Raw genomic sequence first — 19,081 nt, forward strand, 5'->3', positions numbered from 1 at the left:
TAAAGTATTTTATTACTTTCAATATTTATTAAAAATGGTAGCACATGCTTTTAATCCCAGTACTCAAGAGGCAGAAGCTGTGAGATCAAGGCCAGCCTGGTCTGCATAGTGAGTTCCAGGTCAGCTGAGGCTGCAGGGAGACTCTGTCTCATAACCTCTAAGGGATGCTATTTCTCTCTATATCACCAGCACTTGGACCTCTAAGTCATTCTTGGCTATAAGTCCAAGGCCCTCCTGGGCTACAGGAGACCCTGCCTTAGAAAAAGCAACAAATCCCTAAAATATATTTAAATCCTGCCAGGATGGTCACACAATGAGAAAAGTAATGTAGAAAATTGATACCCAGAGGCCATTTCTCTGTCAAACCTGACCATGGGTTTAATAGACCTTTGGAATTGGTTTGTATGAAGAATATGAAAGAGCTTAGAACTATGAAGTTCAAAAAAATTTTTAAGCTGCCTGAGATAGGGAAAAATAAGAAAGAGAAGAACAAAACCAGAATACTAGAAAACAAATAGCAGTGTAGTGTTGGCAAATGGGCAAGATGCCTCAATTAAAATGCATAGCTTTGCCAGGTGTGATGACTCATGCCTTTGATCCCAACAGTTGAGGGGCAGGAGCAGGTGGATGTCTATGAGTTCCAGCAGAGCTACACAGTGAAACCTTGTCTCCAAAAAAAAGTAAAAATTTTTTAAATGCATAGGTTTCCAGAGGACTTAAAAAAGGTCATAGCCTAGAATATGGTTTGGCATTAAAAGGGAGTGAACTATCTTTATGCATAGCAACACAGGCAACCCTTATAAAAATTCTATGAAGAGGTGCTTTATCTATAACTGACACACCCACTGCTCTCTTTGTAGTGTACTAAATAATCTTCTTTCTAAAAACAAAGAAAGAAAGAATGGAGGAAGGGAAGGAAGGAAGGAGGGAAGGAGGGAGGGAGGGAGGGAAGGAAGGAAGGAAGGAAGGAAGGAAGGAAGGAAGGAAGGAAACCAACAAAAGAAAGAAAGGACTTTAAGCTAAATGAAAAGGTCAAGCTGGTTGTGGTGGTTGATGACTATACGTCTCAATTCTTTTTTTTTTAAACTTAAAAAAATTTATTTATTATTTTTATTTTACGTATATGCATGTATTGTCTGCATGTAGGTAAGTGCACCTGTGTCATGCAATGCCCTCGGAGGTCAGAAGAGGCTGTCAGATCCCAGGACTGGACTTACTGACAGTTGTTAGCTGCCATGTGGGTGCTGGGATTCAAACCTGGGTCTTCTGCAAGAACAGCCAGTGTTCTTAAGCACTGAGCCATCTCTCCAGCCCTCTCAATTCTTGAGAGGCTGAGGTGGAGAACTTGTCAGGAATTTGAGGACAGCTCTGGGATAGGGCCTCATTCTGTAGTCCAGACTGGCCACAAACTCATGATTCTCCTGTCTGAGTCCTGAGAATTAAGGGTATGTACCACAGCACAGGTTGACTTCGCTTGTTGTTTATGTTTTATTAGCATATATGAATTACAGATAATAATGGGTTTTAACATGACATTTTCATATATGTACATAGAGTATTTCTATCATATTTACACACTGCTGTTACCCTCTCTTGTTTCCTTCCCACCCTTGTTTTTGAGACAGTGTCTCACATTGTAGTTGGCCTCGAACTCCTGGCAAATCCTTCTACCCAAACAATATCAACCTGTACATCAAGTTACACTCTGTTAACCCAAAATTCAGAAAGGAGGATCATGAATTCAACACAAAACTGTTTAAGGGAAAAAAAAAGTAGGTAGGAAGGGTCAAAGTCAAAGATCATATATTACGTTATCTCATGCATATAATTCGAAGCATCAGTGTTGAGAACACAGCTGGGGACATGGCTCGGTGGGTAAAGCACTTGTTGTAGAAGTGTGAGCACCTACATTGGGATCCCAGAACCCACATAAAGCCAGGCACGGTAGCACAAGTCGGCCATCCCAGTTCCCGTACAGCGAGGTGGGAGGCAGGCAGCAGAAAATCCCCAGAAGTTCCAGGGTCAGTTAGTCTGGCATATGCAGAGATAAACAGATCCCGTCTCAAACAGGTAGAAGGTGAGGAACAACACCCAAGGTTGTTCTCTTCCACACATGTACTGTGGCATGTGTGTATCCACATTCACACACACACACACACACACACACACACAGTGTCACACACACAAGTTGAGAACAGCTTAGTAGGTACTATGGGTAGGGATTTCCTGGGAAGAAAGATATGGCTACTGAAAATAGCATCAGAGAGCTGGAGATGATGGTACAGTTGTGCGGCTTGATTGTGATGATGGTTATACAAAGGAGACAGCTATGTCTAGATATCAAGTTACCTCCAAAGGACAGAATGTAAAAGACTGGGTCCCCAGGGTAGTGCTATTGGGATGTGGTGAAACTTGAAAAGGGGACACTGTTAAGAGGTCTCCGTCATTGGGATGTGTCATTGAAGGAACCTGGACTGCTCTCTGCTCTTCTTAGCATGAGGTTGAGTTCCTTTGCTTCCTGTGTGCTTCTACAGGATGTGCTGTTTGCCACAGGCCCCAGTTTGGTGGAACCCACTAGCCAGGGAATGTGACCTCCAAAACTGTGAGCCCAAATAAATCTTTCTCTTTATAAGTTGTTTTTGTTGTTGTTTTGACAGGTTCTCAAACAAATCCTTTTCATCTTTAGCAAACAGTTTAAATATAAAACCTTCTTATAAACTCATGATAGCTAAGGCAGGGTTTGGTGGGGTTTTTTTGTTGTTGTTGTTTTCTTTCCTTTTTCAAATCTCAGGGGGCCAGCAAGATGGCTCAGTGGGTAAAGGCATGTGCCACTGAGCCTGACATCCTGAGTTTGATCCCTGGGTCCCACATAATCCAGAGAACCAACTTCCAAAAGTTGTCCCCTGACCTTCACACATATGCCATGGCACATGTGTCCCCCACCTGCAATAAGTAAATCAATGTAATAAAAATCATTTAAATTTTTTCAGGCTATAAGTAATAGGACTAACAATCAACCTTTTTTTGTGCTGGGGCTCTGTACTAGTTACTTTCCTGATGCTGTAATAAAACACTGTGATCAAGGGAATTTATAGAAAGAAGTGTTTATTTGAGCTAATGGTTCCAGGTTCCAGAGGCATTAGAGTCCATTATGGCAGGTAGGCATGGTGAGGTGACCAGAGTAGGAGCAGAAAGCTAAGCATTCACATCTTCAAGCAGGTACAGGAAGCAGAGAGCAACTGGAAATCCAGCAAGGCTTAAGAACTGTCTAAACCCACCCCAGTGACATACTTCCTCTAACAAGACCATACCTTCTATGACTTCCCCCAAACAGTACCACCAACTGGGGACAAAATGTCCAAATACTTGGAGCCTATGGGGGCGGTCATTCTCATTCAAACTACCACATTCCACTTCCTGGCCCCCATATGCTCATGACCACATAAAATACAAAATGCAATTAGTCTGCCTTCAAAAGTCTCCATAGTCTTTACCAGTCTCAATACTATTCAGTTGATGACCAAGATTATTCATCACAGGCTCCATTCCAGGGTTTCACACACACTAGGCTCAACTACTGAGCTATAACCTCAGGCCTGGATATCTTCTTAAATCTAACATTATCACTGATGGTTGTAAAAATAAGTAAACCAACTCCATCTCCAAAAATGCACTTCAACCAGAGTCTCAGGAATAGAACCTTTTCTAGGCTTCTGCAGAAAGCACAGGTACCAAGCTTGGTGTGGTAGGGCATATCTGTGATCCTAGCACTCAGGAATTGGAGGCAGTAGGATCCGAAGTTTAGTGTCATCCTCGGCTACATAGCAAGTTTGGGGCCAACCTTGAGATCTTGGTCCAATCAATCAGTTAGTGAATCCACCAACCAGGACAACAAAATAAGAAAGGGCAGTATGGTCCTTACCACATCCAATACAGCATGCACACACAGGTCCAGGTAGATAGTGGTGGCTTCTGCCCAGTTGTGAACTGGTCTCACTTCCTTGTGATAGTACTGCAGTAACTGCTTGGTGAGACGATGCAGAGAAGAATTCCTAGGATGAGGTGTAGCTGTGGTTAGGAATCCTAGAAAAGAAAGCAATCTCTATGAAGATAAAGACAAGAAGCATCTTTAGGAGACTGAAGACTGTCTGGGACCCCGTGGCTCCTGGTAAGATACAGTATTCAGCTGACCCTAGTCTGTGTAAATTCACAGTTAGCTACTGGTCTCTTTGAAGACATTTATTTAAAGTAAGCTGGTGGCCTAAGTGCCCCCACAGAGAAATGGAATCGTAAAGGTACCTAAATCAACATCATCTTCAAGAATTCAAATTGTACCTACGATTCCATTTCGTGGCAGTCATGCCCAGACAGAATCTTTTATTTACCCCTGTGTCATACTCCACTGACATGGTGACAAAACCCACTTTGGCCCAAACATAACCTCCACCTTGATTTGTGCGTATGTGTGGTGTATGTGCACATGTATGCAGGTACATGCACCCATATAGAGAACACTGAATGTCCCATTCTATCAATTTCTTGACTTATTCCCTTGAGACAGAGTCACTCACTGAGCTCCAACAATCCTCCTGTCTCCACCCTGCATAGAACTGACATTACAGGTGTGTAAATTGCCACATCCAGCTTTTTACATAGGCACCGGGGATTCAAACTCAGGTCATGCTTTAATGACAAAGTGCTCTTACCTATGAGCCATCTCCTCAAGCCCATTTTCTTTTTGTGATTTCCCATGTGTAACAGGCAATTCATCGAGCTGGTAGATCTGCATGGATTTCTACATAATGGAATTAAGAAGATTCCAATTCATGCTTTTCTCTTGAAAAAAATCTCTTTTCTCACACTGCCTGTCTTTAAATAAAATGTGCTTGTCAGAAAATGAGATCTTTGTTTGGGGAAAATCCTTCCTGAATCCAGGAAACAACCATTTCTTCTGATCTAGGAATCTTGATTTGTTGGAGGGCCCGTGATTGGTGCTGAGGCAAGAGAGGCCAGGGGAAAGCAAGCAGGAGAAAGGAGCACCGGCAACTGAAAGTGACAGATTTGTGAAGCCTCTCTCCAAACTGCAAAAGATATTTTGTTCACAAGCTTCGCCAGCCCTTGGGGAATTTGAAGCTTTGCTAAGTCATTGGATTGGAGCAAATTGCACACCTCCCAACATGGTGTGGGATGAAAGCTATCTGCGGTGGCCTGTGTGTGGATGTGCCTGGGCTCACAATGGTTTTGATGGTTATTTTGATGAGCTGCTGAAGGTCTGAGAGATCCAGCAGGAAACTGTAAATGAGATCGCTTCTCCCTGTGCGACAATTCTGTTTGTACCCATTTCTTTACGAATGGTGTCATGTCACTTGCCACCACGGGCAGCAATTTCTATGATTTACCAGTGTCAGGGGAGGACCAAAAATGACAATCGTAATGCTGGACGTACCATCCCAGGCTGGTGGCAGGGAGTGGAAGGTTCACTTTCATTACCACCAGCACTGTGAACTAATGAGCATTTAACTCCCTGACTATTCACCCAAGCTATTCAGGCATGCAGGATTAAGGTGGGTAGCTTACACGAGACATCGTTTTTAGGGATTTTGTGAATTGTTAATATCAAAATGTGTTCTGTGAGTCTCTCTACCAGAGAACATTTCTCATTGGTGTACTCCAGGGAGGAGGAAGTCGGCCAGGCTGGCCCCATGCTCTTCCCACAACTCGCTTTGGGCAACTTTGTTTAGCCTCACTTGGGAGCTCTCAATTCAAGTCTCAGGTGGGGACATGTTGAAATGGGCATGATTCAATACGCGAAAGTGAAATGGAGTTAAAACATAATTCTGGGAAATGAAGGTGTGTTCCCTGTGCCCTCTGCTCCTAACAATTCAAATCCCTGCCTGCTGTCTTTTCCGGGAAATTGTCTGTAGGTCTCCTGTGGATAGACCCATGCATTCTAAGATGTGTCAAAAACTTCAAGTAAGAAGAGAAAGTTCTAGAAGCTAAGACTAGGAACAAAAAAGAAGTCACAAAAAGAGAAAAAATATAAGCAAATGAAAATGGGCTTAAAAGAGGAAGGCGTTCTTTGTTTAAGATGGGAAGAAATAATAAATTGGGTTTCTACTATGAATGCAAATTTGCCGGAGGAGAAAGATCAATTACAGGAGAGAGATTAAGGATTTAAGTGACCATTAATTAACAGTAAATGATGCCCTTTGAAAGCTAATGTGACGTTCACACAAATGACTCACAGTTCAACAATGTTTCCACAGATGCTGATGGAAGCTATCGGCAGGCACAGGAAAGATGCCTAGCCAATCCTACCTCCTTGGATGCTAATAATCAGCTTCCAATAATTTACTTGTACCAATTCTGAACCACAGAATGTGTTAGGGACTGGGTATGAAGTGTTTGGCTGCAAATCGATTTAAGAAGATAAGAATACAAAGGATGGTGTGGTAGGACATGCCTGTAAATCTCAGCATGCCAGAGGCTGAGGCTGAGGAATCACAAATTCGAGGTCAGCATGGGCTACGTATTGAGTTGTAGGTCAACATGGACTAAATGCTGAGGTCCTGTATCAGGAAAAAAAAAAAAAAGTTTTTTGTTTTTTTTCAATTTAGGGTGTGGTTTTGTGTGTGTGTGTGTGTGTGTGTGTGTGTGTGTGTGTGTGTTGTACAAGGATGGCACAATTACTACAGATTTGGTGAGGTTAGAACTGCCCAGGGCCATAGCTTGCAAATGAAGAGGCTGGAGCTGAAGCACAGCTGGTCTGCATCAGAGTCCTTCCTCCTCTGCATGTCACTCTACTGACTGGCTACCTAAGAATATTAGTACCAGCAGTGAGCAGCGTAGGAGGGAAACCTGCTCCACTGCCCCATGTGTGTAACTAAGTCAATGCAGTCAGAGTCCTCTTCTGTGTGTGCTTTTGGGCTGATAATATCTTACATTTATGTTGCATCTTAAAATTTCACAATGTGACCTTCATGAATATTCAAATAAAAGTCAACTTAAGGGGCTGAGGATGTGGCTTCACTGGTTGAGTGTTTGGCTAGCATGTACAAAACCTCTAAGTTTGATCCTTAGTGAGCCACATATAAAGAGTGTGGTGGTACATACCTGTAATCTCAGGACCTGAGAAGTAGAGTCAGGGCCAGGAGTTCAAGGCCAGCCTTCACCACATAACGAGTTCAAGCCCAGCCTGGGCTACATGAGACCCTGTCTCAAAAAAAAAAAAAAAAAAAAAAAGGTCTGAATGAGTTGACCTGCCAGGATCTCATAGCTAGTAAAGCTGGAGTTAGACCATTCTCACCTTAGCACATCCCAACACACAGGGAGCAGCTGTGTATTTGGTGATAAAATCAATGTTCTGATCTTTACAAATCACCTCTCTATTAAAAAAAATTCCAAAGGACAGATTTTTCTGCCATGGATGTCTTCAATATGATTCATGAGAAAGCAATGGTTATTAGACTTTATTAAAATGCTGTTCCTTCTACACTAAAGACAGAAATCAAACACAAATACAAAACATCGGTGAGAGATGCTGTGAAGACAAATTTTGTGTTTTCTTGTCTTCGTTCTTTCCCTTAGCTTCATGTTGACAGTCATTTTCTACAAAGAAATCCATTTGGCATTAATGAAATTTCCTCTATTTTATTCTTACAATTAGGATATGCTTTTATGCTTTAAGTTAAACACCCAGAATTTTTATTGTTTAATGAGAAGTAGCTATTTTTCTTCTCTACCAAACAAAAGAAATCATTTCCAGTTTTTTCTTCCTTTTTAAATGTCTAGCTTTGTAGCTACCAAATTCCTGACTTATCTCTATAACCGACTCATTCTAGCTTCAGTTATATTTTAAAATTTGAGAGTTCAGATACAAGCTCTAGCAGAACCCTCAAAGAAAGTAGGGTGCTTGGTGGGGGGCAAAAACAGAAAGAAAGTAAGGTGTTCGGAAATACCAACATAGATAGAAAGTGTCTCCATTTCTCTTTTTTTTTTTTTTTTTTTGAAGCAGAAAAAGACATTTTGACAGGTTGAAGCATGGGGTTTAAGAGAAAGAAAGACAACACAGGGAAAGAGTGCTGTATATCCAAGTGTTGGTATGGGCTTCTCAAAAGAGAGGTGCCCATAAATTCTTCATTTATGCACATTTACAAAAAACTCAATTGTAAGCCTGAGCATGGTGGCACACACCTTTAATCCCAGCACTTAGAGGCAGAGGTAGGTGGATCTATGGTCTACATAGTAAGTTCCAGGCCAGTCGGGGCTACTTAGTGAGACCCTGTCTCAAAAAAATGAACAAGCAAAAAAATTCAATTGTTTTCCAACTAAAATATTTCAGTTCAGTGGAGTTAATGGCACTGTGAAAGTATTATTCCATAAGTTTAAATATATTTTAATTTTTAAAGTATTTTAATAAAAACTCTATACGCAAACCTTGCATGATTTTCTACCTTCATTTAGAGACACATTCACCACCCATATAGCTTTTGTAAAGCTGGAGGTAAAGTCTGTGATACCAAATACAAGAATTTTTGGCTGTGACAAATCCACGGAACTTTCGTTTGAACTAAAGGTTATAATGAAGCTAGTGCTCCTTTGGGTAGTAAAAACACATTATCTATACGAATCTGATAGAGAATGCCCCTGATTTGATGTAAATTGCTGCAGAGAGCTAGATTTCTATAGAAGCAAAGATTTAAGAAGCAATCATAGTATGTTGGAATGCATTTTCACCTATGTAAAAAGCCCAGTGGGTAAAACTATACATATGTGTGTGATTGTAGAGGGAACATGAGAAACAAATCCCTGGTCTCAGTGTAGCTTCCTAGGACTAGCACTCTACAGATTATGAATAAAAATGAATACGTGAAGAGTTCACAGCACAGTGCATAAACAGACCACCTCCACCTTTACAAGCTAATACTAAGGGCCTAGCACAATCATGAATAGGACTTACCTATGGCAGCCAGCAGGAGGCAGGACCACAGAAGCCTCATAGCTCTTGTTCTGGGGCAGGTACCAGAAAAGAGAAATGTAAGGTTGCCTGCCAAATGGACTGCCGCTCAATTTTCCACCACCGAGTTCCTCTCCACTCCCTTCTCTGTTTGCAAGCCTTGGGTAGCCTTACTGGTACTATTTTGTAAACATTCGATTGGATAAAGGCATATGGGCATCACACAGAGGTTTGAGGATTGATGCCATCATGACCCCCACCAACTCCTCCATTTGGTTCTGTCCTAGGACGATGGCCAACAGTTCCATCTCTTCCACAGGAGACAGCTAAGTAAATAATGCAATATAAGAGGAGGCCCGGAGGAGAGGAAATTCCACACTAATATAATTTCCTTTACAGCCTTTACCTAAGGCAATGCTCTTGCTGACATTCAGGACACTAATTTCATTAATAATTGAGATCCAAATAGCTGTCTTAAATCAGACTTATGTGGTAACGTCTTCAGCATTTGAGAATAGTTATTGGAAACCTGGTATTGTCTAATGAAGATCAACTGCAAACAAAACGATGGGCAGAGTACTTTCTGTTTCTCCTAGGCCCCTTTAATTAAGAGAAACATTGATTTTTGATAAATAGGAATGTTTTTTAAATTTTCACAGAGCACAGTTCAGAAAATAACTACCCAAGAGGAGTTGCTTCTAGACTTATTGATGAGAACTATTAATGTTTAACATTATTCAATAAAAGATTTTCAATGTCTCTTTTATAAAAATTATTTATTTGGGGGGTGGGGACTGGCAGGGGCACATGCTCATGCCACAGCTGGTTTGTGGAGGTCAGAGGTCAACATTTAGGAGTTGTTTCTCTCTTTCTACTATGTGGTCCTAGGAATTGAACTCGGGTTGTCAGGCTTGGCAGGGCAACTGCCTTTACCCACTGAGCCACCGCAATGGCCCCCAATATAAGATTTTTTTCCTTTTTATTACTTCTTGCTCACTTTTCACTGCATTCATTCATTTGTTGTGTCATCTCCCCCCAAAACCCTTTGGTTTTTTTTGAGATGGGGTCTTATGTAGGCTAACATGGCCTCAAACTCAGAATAGGTCAAGAATGACACTGAACTCCTGATCTTTCTGTGTCTACTTCCCAAGTACTAGAACTACCCGCATGCACCACCATACCCAAAACACTCCATGCTCTTCATTACTAAGGTTAAGGCTAAATAATTCTAAACTATAAATTTGTTTTTCATTGATAGATTCCTAGATGCTCTAGGAACAGAAACCAAATTTCCTGCTGTTTCCAACTTCTGCTTGCTTTTTATTATAAGTGGAATTCTAAAGGTATAAATTTGAGGTAAATTTTTACACAGCCAAATGAGATGTGGAAGAGGTAAATATTGAATTCCTGAACATCAAATAAACTAATCTCTGCACTTGGGAGGTAGAAACAGAAGGATCCAGAGTTTACTGTCATTTGGGGCTATATAGTGAGCTCAAGGCTATCCTAGGCTACATGAGATACCATTTTTAAAAAAAAGGAAGGGAGGGAGGGAGGGAGGAAGGAAGGAAGGAAGGAAGGAAGGAAGGAAGGAAGGAAGGAAGATTAGATTATGTAGATTAGATGGTACAATGTGTTCCTTTTGATTTTCTGATTTGAGTGTGCTGAGATTATGTAAAAGAATGTCCTTGAAGGCTGGGGAGATGGCTCAGTAAATAAGAGCACTCACTGAACAAACATGAGGACCCAAGTTCAAATGCCCCCCAACACCCATATATAAAGCCTGGTGTAGACACATGCTCACCTGTAACCCCATCACTGAGGAAGGCAGAGACAAGAGGATTGCCAGGGCCTACTGCTACCAGCCCAGCACCAGGTTTGGTGAGAGACCCTGTCTCAAGTCATGGCCAAGCAGGAGCCCTCTGACTTCTGTGAAGCTGCACACACAGTGTGCATATACTACACCACACACACACACACACATTTTCACTCAGATAAATAAGTAAATAAAAATAAAAACAAGTCCTTGTTGGGGCTATCGTGGCAGCTCACACCTGTAATCCCAGAACCCTGGAGGAGGAAGCAGAGGGATCAGGAGTTCAAGGCCAGTGTTGCCTTGGCTACATAACGAGTTTCTGACTAGCCTGAATTATATGAGCCCCTTCCTCAAAAATAAAGTGAAGCAAGCAAATACTTCCTGCTCCATTAAAAAAGAAAGCTATCCTTGGTATAATAACCCTACAGTAACTATTCAAAGGTATAGGCAACTTGCTCTCAGAATTATATGGGTAAAGATAAGAGGGTAAGTTCTTTCTATTGTCCTTCCAATTTTGCTGTCCATGTGAAAATATTTCAGAAGAAAAAGAAATTTAAATGTAACCTGATGGAGGGAATATGATACAAATCTACGGGAATTTTTTTGTTTGGTTGGTTGATTTGGTTTTTTAAAAAATACTTTTGTTGGTTCTTTGAGAATTTTATACAGTATATTTTGATCATATTCATCCCCCTCCCCCATCTCCTCTTAGATCTATCCCCACCTCCCTATTGTGTCCTCTATTTTTTTTTGAAGCATGATAATTTCAATCTCTGTTCCCCAAAACTCTTGGGTGTGGGTCCACCCCTTGGAACTTGGTCAACCTAGCCAGGGTCATATCCTTAAAGAAAACCAACTCTCCTTCTCCCAGCAACCATCAGTTACCAACTTCCTCAGCTAGGGCTGGGGCTTCATGCCCACCTCCCATCTCCATGATGGGATTTTTGTCTGATTTAGGCTTGTGCAGGTCTTATGCATGCTGTCACAGCCACTGTGAGTTCACATGTGCAACTTCCCTGGTATATCTGGAAAACGCTGTTTTGCTGTAGTCCTCCACCGCTTCTGGCTTTTATAATCTTTCATCCCCCTCTTCTATGATAATCCTTGAGCTTTGGGTTGAGGAGTGATACAGATGTTCCATTTGGGTCTGAGCACTCTGAAATCTCTTATTCTCTGCACATTGACCAGTTGTGGGTCTCTGTGTTAATCATCATCTACTGCAAAAAGAAGCTTCCCTGAGGAGAGCTGAGAGTTGCACTAATCTCTGGGTATGACAATAAGTCATTAGGAGTCAGTTCAATACTATGTCCATTTCACAGAATAATAGCATGATCTCTCCTAGCGCCTATCTCCAGTCTAGCTTCAGGTTTTTGACCCTGATAACAGTTCCATCTAATGGAACGGGCCTTAAATCCAACCAGAAAGTGTTTAGTTGTTCCCATAATATTCATGCCACTGTTACGGTAGTGGGGATATCTTGCCAAGGCCAGCTGTTATTGTAGCTCACAGTAAGTAAGTAAGAAAGTAAGATTGATGATTTTTTTTCACATCTGGTAGCATGCATAACACCTTCCAGCACTATGAAAGCTAGCCAGGAGAGATGAAACTTCCAGGTCAGTACTAGCTTGATTTCGCCATGATTCAAATAAAGTAGTGTCTTCAGCAATGGGGTCCTACTGTCAAGTTCTCAAGGGAAATCAAAAGTAATGACAATAACTAGTAATGGCTGAGGGTCTATGGGACACCCCTGGCCAATAACTCCAAGAGTTGCATTCCTGGTGTCTGGTAGGAGCACTGTTCCCCCATTATAGGGTAACTCCATTTAAAACTGTTTTTTAATGTACATGTATATATTTTAGGAAGTTTCTACAGTAATAAGTTTCCATATAACTTTTGCAAAAAGCCTTTAGTGTAGGTTATTTTTGTTTTGCTTTTTGAAAACTACCTATTTAGACAGTAACATTTCAAGCGACGAGTTCACCAAGGATTGAATTAGCTCCCAAAGTTCTAGCACCTTCCATCAGTTCTGTGAGTCCTCTGCTTCTGCCTCAGAAAAGCTAGGACAAGAGTGAACACAGCTACATTGGTGGTGCTTTGGGGGGGGGGAGTGTGGAAACCTCCCTTTGCAAAGGTTTGAATTGAACTGGTAACCAACATGTAATTGTTACCACATCCTAGTGAGCCAGGACTCTAAGTCAGACCTTCTGGGACACCCTCCCTTTTCTTTGCACTCTCTCACATTCCCAACTGTTACTGCAAGGCCATTGCTAATGATGTGTAATACAGGTACATTACAACCTCCATTAGCTAGTTTAACAACAGTTCGGTGGTGTGCCCATAATGGCTCTTGGATGCTGAATCCTGTCAGGACAGGAAAGGTTTTGTGTGAGTGCCCTGTCTTCAGTTACACACTGGCTCAGGTCTCTTCTCTGTGTTCCTGTCCTACCAGGGTTTAGTTCACTTACTCAATGCTTTTAGATCTGTATTCTCTCTCACCCCAACCTTTAATTTTTAATGAACATCGTCTCCTCTCACTGTCCTTAAACCCCAACCAGAGAGCTTTTTACTCCCATTGTGTCTGGTCATTCCCCTCACACCACTTATAAACAGTGAGTGTGGGGTTGAACTGTACTGAGACCTTTGAAGCAGGTCAGTATTTTAAGATGAAAACTTAAGAGTCATGAGGGGCTAGGCATGTGTGTGTGTACATGTGTCTGCAGGTATGTGAGCACGTGTGTAGAGGCCAGAAGACAACCTTGAGGTGTAGCTCCTTAGGTGCTTTGTTTTTTTAAAGACAGGGTCTTAGGCCAGGCGTGTTGGTACATGCCTTTAATCCCAGCACTTGGGAGGCAGAGGTAGGTGGATCTCTGTGAGTTCGAGGCCAGCCTGGTCTACATAACGAATTCCAGGTCAGCTGGGGCTACAGGGAGACCCTGTCTCAAAAAGACCAAAAAAAAAAAAAAAAAAAAAAAAAAAAAAAAAAGACAGGGTCTTTCACTGGTAGGAACTCCAAACTTCAGCCAGGTTGGCTAGCCAGCCATTTAGTGCCTAGGATCCATCTGTCTCTGCCTCCTCAGCCCAGTCTGGTCCCAAACTCACCATGTAGTCCAAGCTGTCCTTGAACTCATGAACATCCTGCTGAGGTCTCCAGAGTACTGGTATTACAGGCCCAATCCACCATGTTCTTCTCAGGGTCCTCAAGTAATAACATCTGGGCAAAGTAAAGAAAGATCTCATATGAGGTTGGATTCCACCATTCTCTGACTGTAACTCGGGCCCAGCCCATCATTTAGAGACCACCTAGAAGAATATTCTTGTAGAAGTCCCTCTCCACAGCCCCAGGAGACCCTGCATCATGCTCCTCCATTATTTCCAAGTAAGATATGGCACCTCTTAGATCGACCAATGTCTTCTGGAAGAAGCAGGGGGAGAAGGCTTATTATGCAGACATAATAAAGAAGTGTTTATTATGCAAACAGCAGCTGAGTTATGTGTCCTTTAAGACTACTAAATAGTTTTTAATTACTGCTATATCAGTAAATCCCATAAATATGCAAATGCAATTAGTTCACAAAATAGGCCTTAAATATCTTTATTCCTCTCCAACAAAGTTCTTTGAAGTTAATCGCTAACTCTTTGTTCAGTCCCTTGGCAGTTGTGCTAAAATTGACAGGAATTTTGACAGATGTACATTTTCAAGGAGAACCAAAGTTTCTGAACACATCTGGTCAGGCCAGAGTTGAAGAGCAGAAATGGACACTCTGGCTGAACGCAAATGTCTAATGAGCACACTCCATATGTAATTTCTTTTTTGTGTTACTTCTTTTTGCTTTTTTGAGACAAGGTCTCATTCTGTAGGCCTTGCACTCATAGTGGTGCTCCTTCCTCACTCTGCCTAGGATTACAGGCATGTGCCACCATGCCTGGCTTCTCATAAGTGATTTATTTATTTAGTTATAACAAGATCTCATGTAGGTCAGGCTAGCCTGACGATGACCTTGAACTGCTGATCTGTCTAACTCCATCTCCCAAATGCTGAGATTACAGGTATCCTCTAACATACTCAGTTTAGGTGCTGCTGGGCACTGAACTCAGGGTTTTGTGTAAGCTAGGTGAGCACTCTACCAACTGAGCTACATCCCCAACCCCCAATTTGTAAGTTTGATTACTCTGTGGCATTGTCTTCTGAAATAAATAGCAACCTAATCACTAAGGCAGCACTTCAAATCTAAATCCATACTCTATGATTATTTTTCCTTTAGGCCAGAACTTGTGTTTAATAATACATGTTTTCTGATCATAAATGCATGAATTAATGCAGCCAGCATGATGGCTTGTGCCTGTAACAGCAGCGCTTGAGAAGCAAGAGGATTGCAAGGAGTTCAAGGTCAGCCTTGGTGTCCTAATTTCATTTCTAGTGCTATGATAAAATATCTTGATCAAAAAGCAGCTTGAGGGAAGGAAGGATTTGTTTGGCTTATAGTTCTAGGTTACAGTCCTCCGTGGCAAGGAAGTCACAGAGGCAGGAGCTTGTGACAGCTAATCCAACCACATCCACAGACACAGCAAAGAGAAACCACTGCCTCCATGCTGCCTGCTTGCTTCTTCTGTCCTATAAGGTTCAAGATCCCCCCTAGGGAATGGCGCCACCCACAATGGGCTAGGTCTTCCCATATCAATTAACCATCAAGATGATCCCTACAGACAAGCCCACAAATCAACCTGACAGGGACAATTATTCAATTGAGACTCTTCCCAAGTGATTCTAAGTTGTGGCAAGTCAGCATTTAAAAATTAACCATCACACCGGGCTGCGTAATGAGTGCAAGGCCATTCTGAGCTACAGTGTGAGATCCTGTTTTATAAAAATTAATTAATTAATTGATTGATTAATGAAGGGAATGTCATCGCCCTGGCCCTCGGAGGTTTGTGCATCTTGGCTCTCTATAGGAAGCCCCAGACCCTGGAATCAGACACACTTCCTTTTGTACCTCAGTTCCATCCCTTGCTACAATGCTCTCCTGACCTTTACTAAACTGCTTGCTGCCTCTAAGCCTTAGTTTTCCTATCTGTAAAAAGAGTTTAATCAGCATAGGGTTAGTTTTCTATGGCTGTGTACCAAATTACCAGGAACTTAGTATGTTAAAACTCAGAAGTCACCAACTAGCTCACAGTTCTGTAGGTCAGAAGTCCAGGCACATTATGGGTGCATTCTCTGCTCAAAGCCCAAATCACAAGGATACACTGGTGCCAGTGTCCAACCCGTCCCAGCTCCATGACATTAGGTTGCTGACTTAAACTTAACCATGATGGGAGAATTTACTATGTAGAGATGAGCAAACACTGTGAGTGTGACTCCCATCTGCTTGTACCTACTAACCACTAATTATGTACGCCCGCTTTCTTGCTTGTGCTCAGCTCTGTTTCTCCACTCTCACACAGTTCAGGACTCCCTGCCTAAGGAATGGTGCCACCCACAGTGGGCTGGAGCTTCCTACATCCACTAACTGAATTAAGACAGTTCCCCACAGGTATGCTCACAGGCCAAGCCAATGTAGATCATCTCTTATAGACTCTCTTCCCTAGGTTGTGTTAAGTTGGCAATTAAAGCTAAGCTGACCACCACACTATGGATACAGTGAAGGTAGAGCACTGTGACCCTGTTCATCTCTGTATCCCCAGCACAGAGCTAGTAAACGTTCATTAAATGTTTTTAGGAAAGGAGGGAGGGAGGGAGGGAGGAACAAATGAACAGAAAAGAATTTTGGCTTGTGCAAAAAAAGGGCACACTCAGAGGGACTCAGCTTTCTCATGCCCAAGATGCTATCCTTTTGCCACCACCTCATAAAACACCAGTGAGAATGGTGGCTGGAATTAGGACAAGGCTGCTGCTGTTTGGGTGACTCCAGTGAGCAAGGTGTGCAAAGGGTAAGCACGAGGCACACCTGCAGGTGGATCTTCCTCTCTTGGATTCTCTGAGCCTGCCCACAGTTCAAGGATCTTGTAAGTCTCGGGGATAAGATAGACTCCCAAAACCAAAGAAGATAGAACACAAAAGGGACTGAGCCAAGCGTGGTGATGCTCATCTTTAATGCTAAATGCTTGGGAAGGTGAGGCAAAAGGACTGCCATGAGTTTGAGGCCAAGCTGGCTACACAGTGAGTTTGAGGCAAACCAGAGCTACATGAAAGGGCCTGTCTCAAAAAGGGAGGAATGGAGGAGTCGGGAGATGGATTAAGTAAAGTGCTTTCTGTACAAGGATGAGGACCTGAGTTCGGTCCTCAGAACCCACATGAAAAGCTGGGCTGGCCGTGCACTCCCACGATCCCAGTACTGGAGAGGCAGAGGGTCTGTGAGGCTTACTGGCTACACAGAAGAACCGAATCAGTGAGTTCTGTGTTTAGTTAGAGGCTGTCTCAAAAAATGAGGAGTGTGGTAGAGGGAGATACCCAATGTTGTCCTCTGGCTCCAGAGTGCACCTGCATACAAATGCACACACACACACACACGTACACACACACACACACACACACACACACACACAAGATGAACATAAAAATTTGCTGTATCTGCATGTGCTCCAAATTCTATCAGCTCCAGTAAACTGATTAGATTACAGTGCCCAGCAGACAGTCTTAATGAGCTGGGCTTTTCAGGCTTTCTGCTCAGATTGCAGACTGTGGAGTCTTTACCACCACCAGGAATCTCTCCTGATCTGTGGCTTACTGTGGGACCCTGAGCTTTCCATTTAGGCTTGTCTAGGAGTTTTCTGTGGCTACAGTAAGATATTCTGGTTGGGTCTTGATTTCTGGCTGTTTCCATCTCTGCCTTGGACTCAAGATGGGACAAGGTCTTTAATCTTTAGAGATTTTCGTTTTTGTTATTTCTAATGGTGTTTTAAAATTGTGTGTGTGTGTGTGTGTGTGTGTGTGTGTGTGTGGTGTTATACATGACAGCACGTGCAGGAGGAGGCTAGAGGAGGATGCCGGGTGTCATGTGTTATCACTCTCACTCTTATTCCCTTAAGATGTGGTCCCTCAGTGAACCTGGAACTCCCTGGTTTTTTGACTACGCTGGCTGGCCAGTAAGCCTCAGTGATCTTCCTGTCTCCCTCCCCACCCCCATCCCACCACTCCCCCTCCATATAGAACTGGGATTACAGGCTGATGTGCCCACAATTGACTTTTGGGTGCTAAAGACCCAAATTCAGGCCCTCATGTTTGTGCAGCAAATGCTCTTACCACTGAGCCATCTCCCCAGCCCTATTTTTTAAGTTTTATATTAGAATATATTAATTAGACATAATAATGAGTTCCATTATGACATTTTCATACATGTGTATAATACATTTTGATCCAACTCACCCCCAACTACCCTACGTTGTCCCCTTCCCACTCTTGCTGATTCCCTTTTGTGAATTATTTTTTCTTCTTTTTAATGCTTATGGGTATTTTGCCTACATGTATGTAAGTGTACCCATGTACAATGCCTGCAGAAGCCAGAAAAAGACATCAGATCTCCTGAAATTGGAGTTAAGAACAGTTGTTAGCCACCATGTGGGTCCCTGGAACCAAACCTTGGTTCTCTGCAAGAGCAGCTCATGCTCTTAACTGCTGAGCCATTTTTCCAGACCCTTTTGTTTTGTTAGACAAGATCTCACTCTGTAGCCCAGATCTAGAATGGCCTGGAATTTACTATGTAATCCAAGCTAGCCTCAAATTCACAGACATTCTCTTGCCTCAGTTGCCTAAGTGCTGGGATCACAGGCATGAGCCACCCATTTTAGAGTCTCATTTATTAATTCATTCATCCTCTCACTATGTAAGGAATTGTGCTAGGTGTCAGAGATACAATAAGAAAGCTCAAGGGACCTGGGGCAGAGGTCACAGGTAAGAAACATTCAGAATACATGAAAAGAATTACAAAAAGACAGACAAACTGGAAAAGGTAGCAGTAGACAAAGGAGCCAGACTTGAGGTGGAGGGAGGGGAGCCTTCTCACAAGTGGCCTTTGGGGCCAGGTGTGGTGGCACATCTGTAATCTCAGCCTTTGGGAGACAGATGCAGGAAGATCACTGCCAGTTTGAGGCCAGTTTAGTCTAAATAGCAAGTTCCAGATCAACTTGGACTACATAGGGAATACAAGGCAACACCCTGTCTATGGCAGGGTAGGGTGGGGAAAGGCTGGGCATGTGGCTCGATTGGTGGAGTGCTAGCCTAGCATGCACGAAGCCCAGGTTCCATCCATCCCAGGTCCCACATAAACTGGGCATGATGGCTCACACCTATGATCTTAGCAGTGGATAGAGGA

At 42.6% G+C, this 19,081-nt stretch overlaps 1 protein-coding gene across 1 annotated transcript in view; it reads right to left on the bottom strand.

Moving 5' to 3' along the window:
• The window catches only part of Htr3b (5-hydroxytryptamine receptor 3B), an 84,003-nt gene that overhangs the window by 25,724 nt on the left and 39,198 nt on the right, over window positions 1-19,081 (bottom strand). The window contains exons 2-4 of the mRNA XM_008832817.2: window positions 13,872-13,983; window positions 8,960-9,009; window positions 3,923-4,083 (exon numbers count right to left, since the gene is read on the bottom strand). Coding sequence (XP_008831039.1) covers window positions 3,923-4,083; window positions 8,960-8,999 — 201 coding nt within the window. The 5' untranslated portion in view covers window positions 9,000-9,009; window positions 13,872-13,983. The remainder of the gene's footprint in view (window positions 1-3,922; window positions 4,084-8,959; window positions 9,010-13,871; window positions 13,984-19,081) is intronic.

Source organism: Nannospalax galili, unplaced genomic scaffold (assembly GCF_000622305.1).
Source record: "Nannospalax galili isolate Female #2095 unplaced genomic scaffold, S.galili_v1.0 scaffold335, whole genome shotgun sequence".
NCBI lineage: Eukaryota > Metazoa > Chordata > Mammalia > Rodentia > Spalacidae > Nannospalax > Nannospalax galili.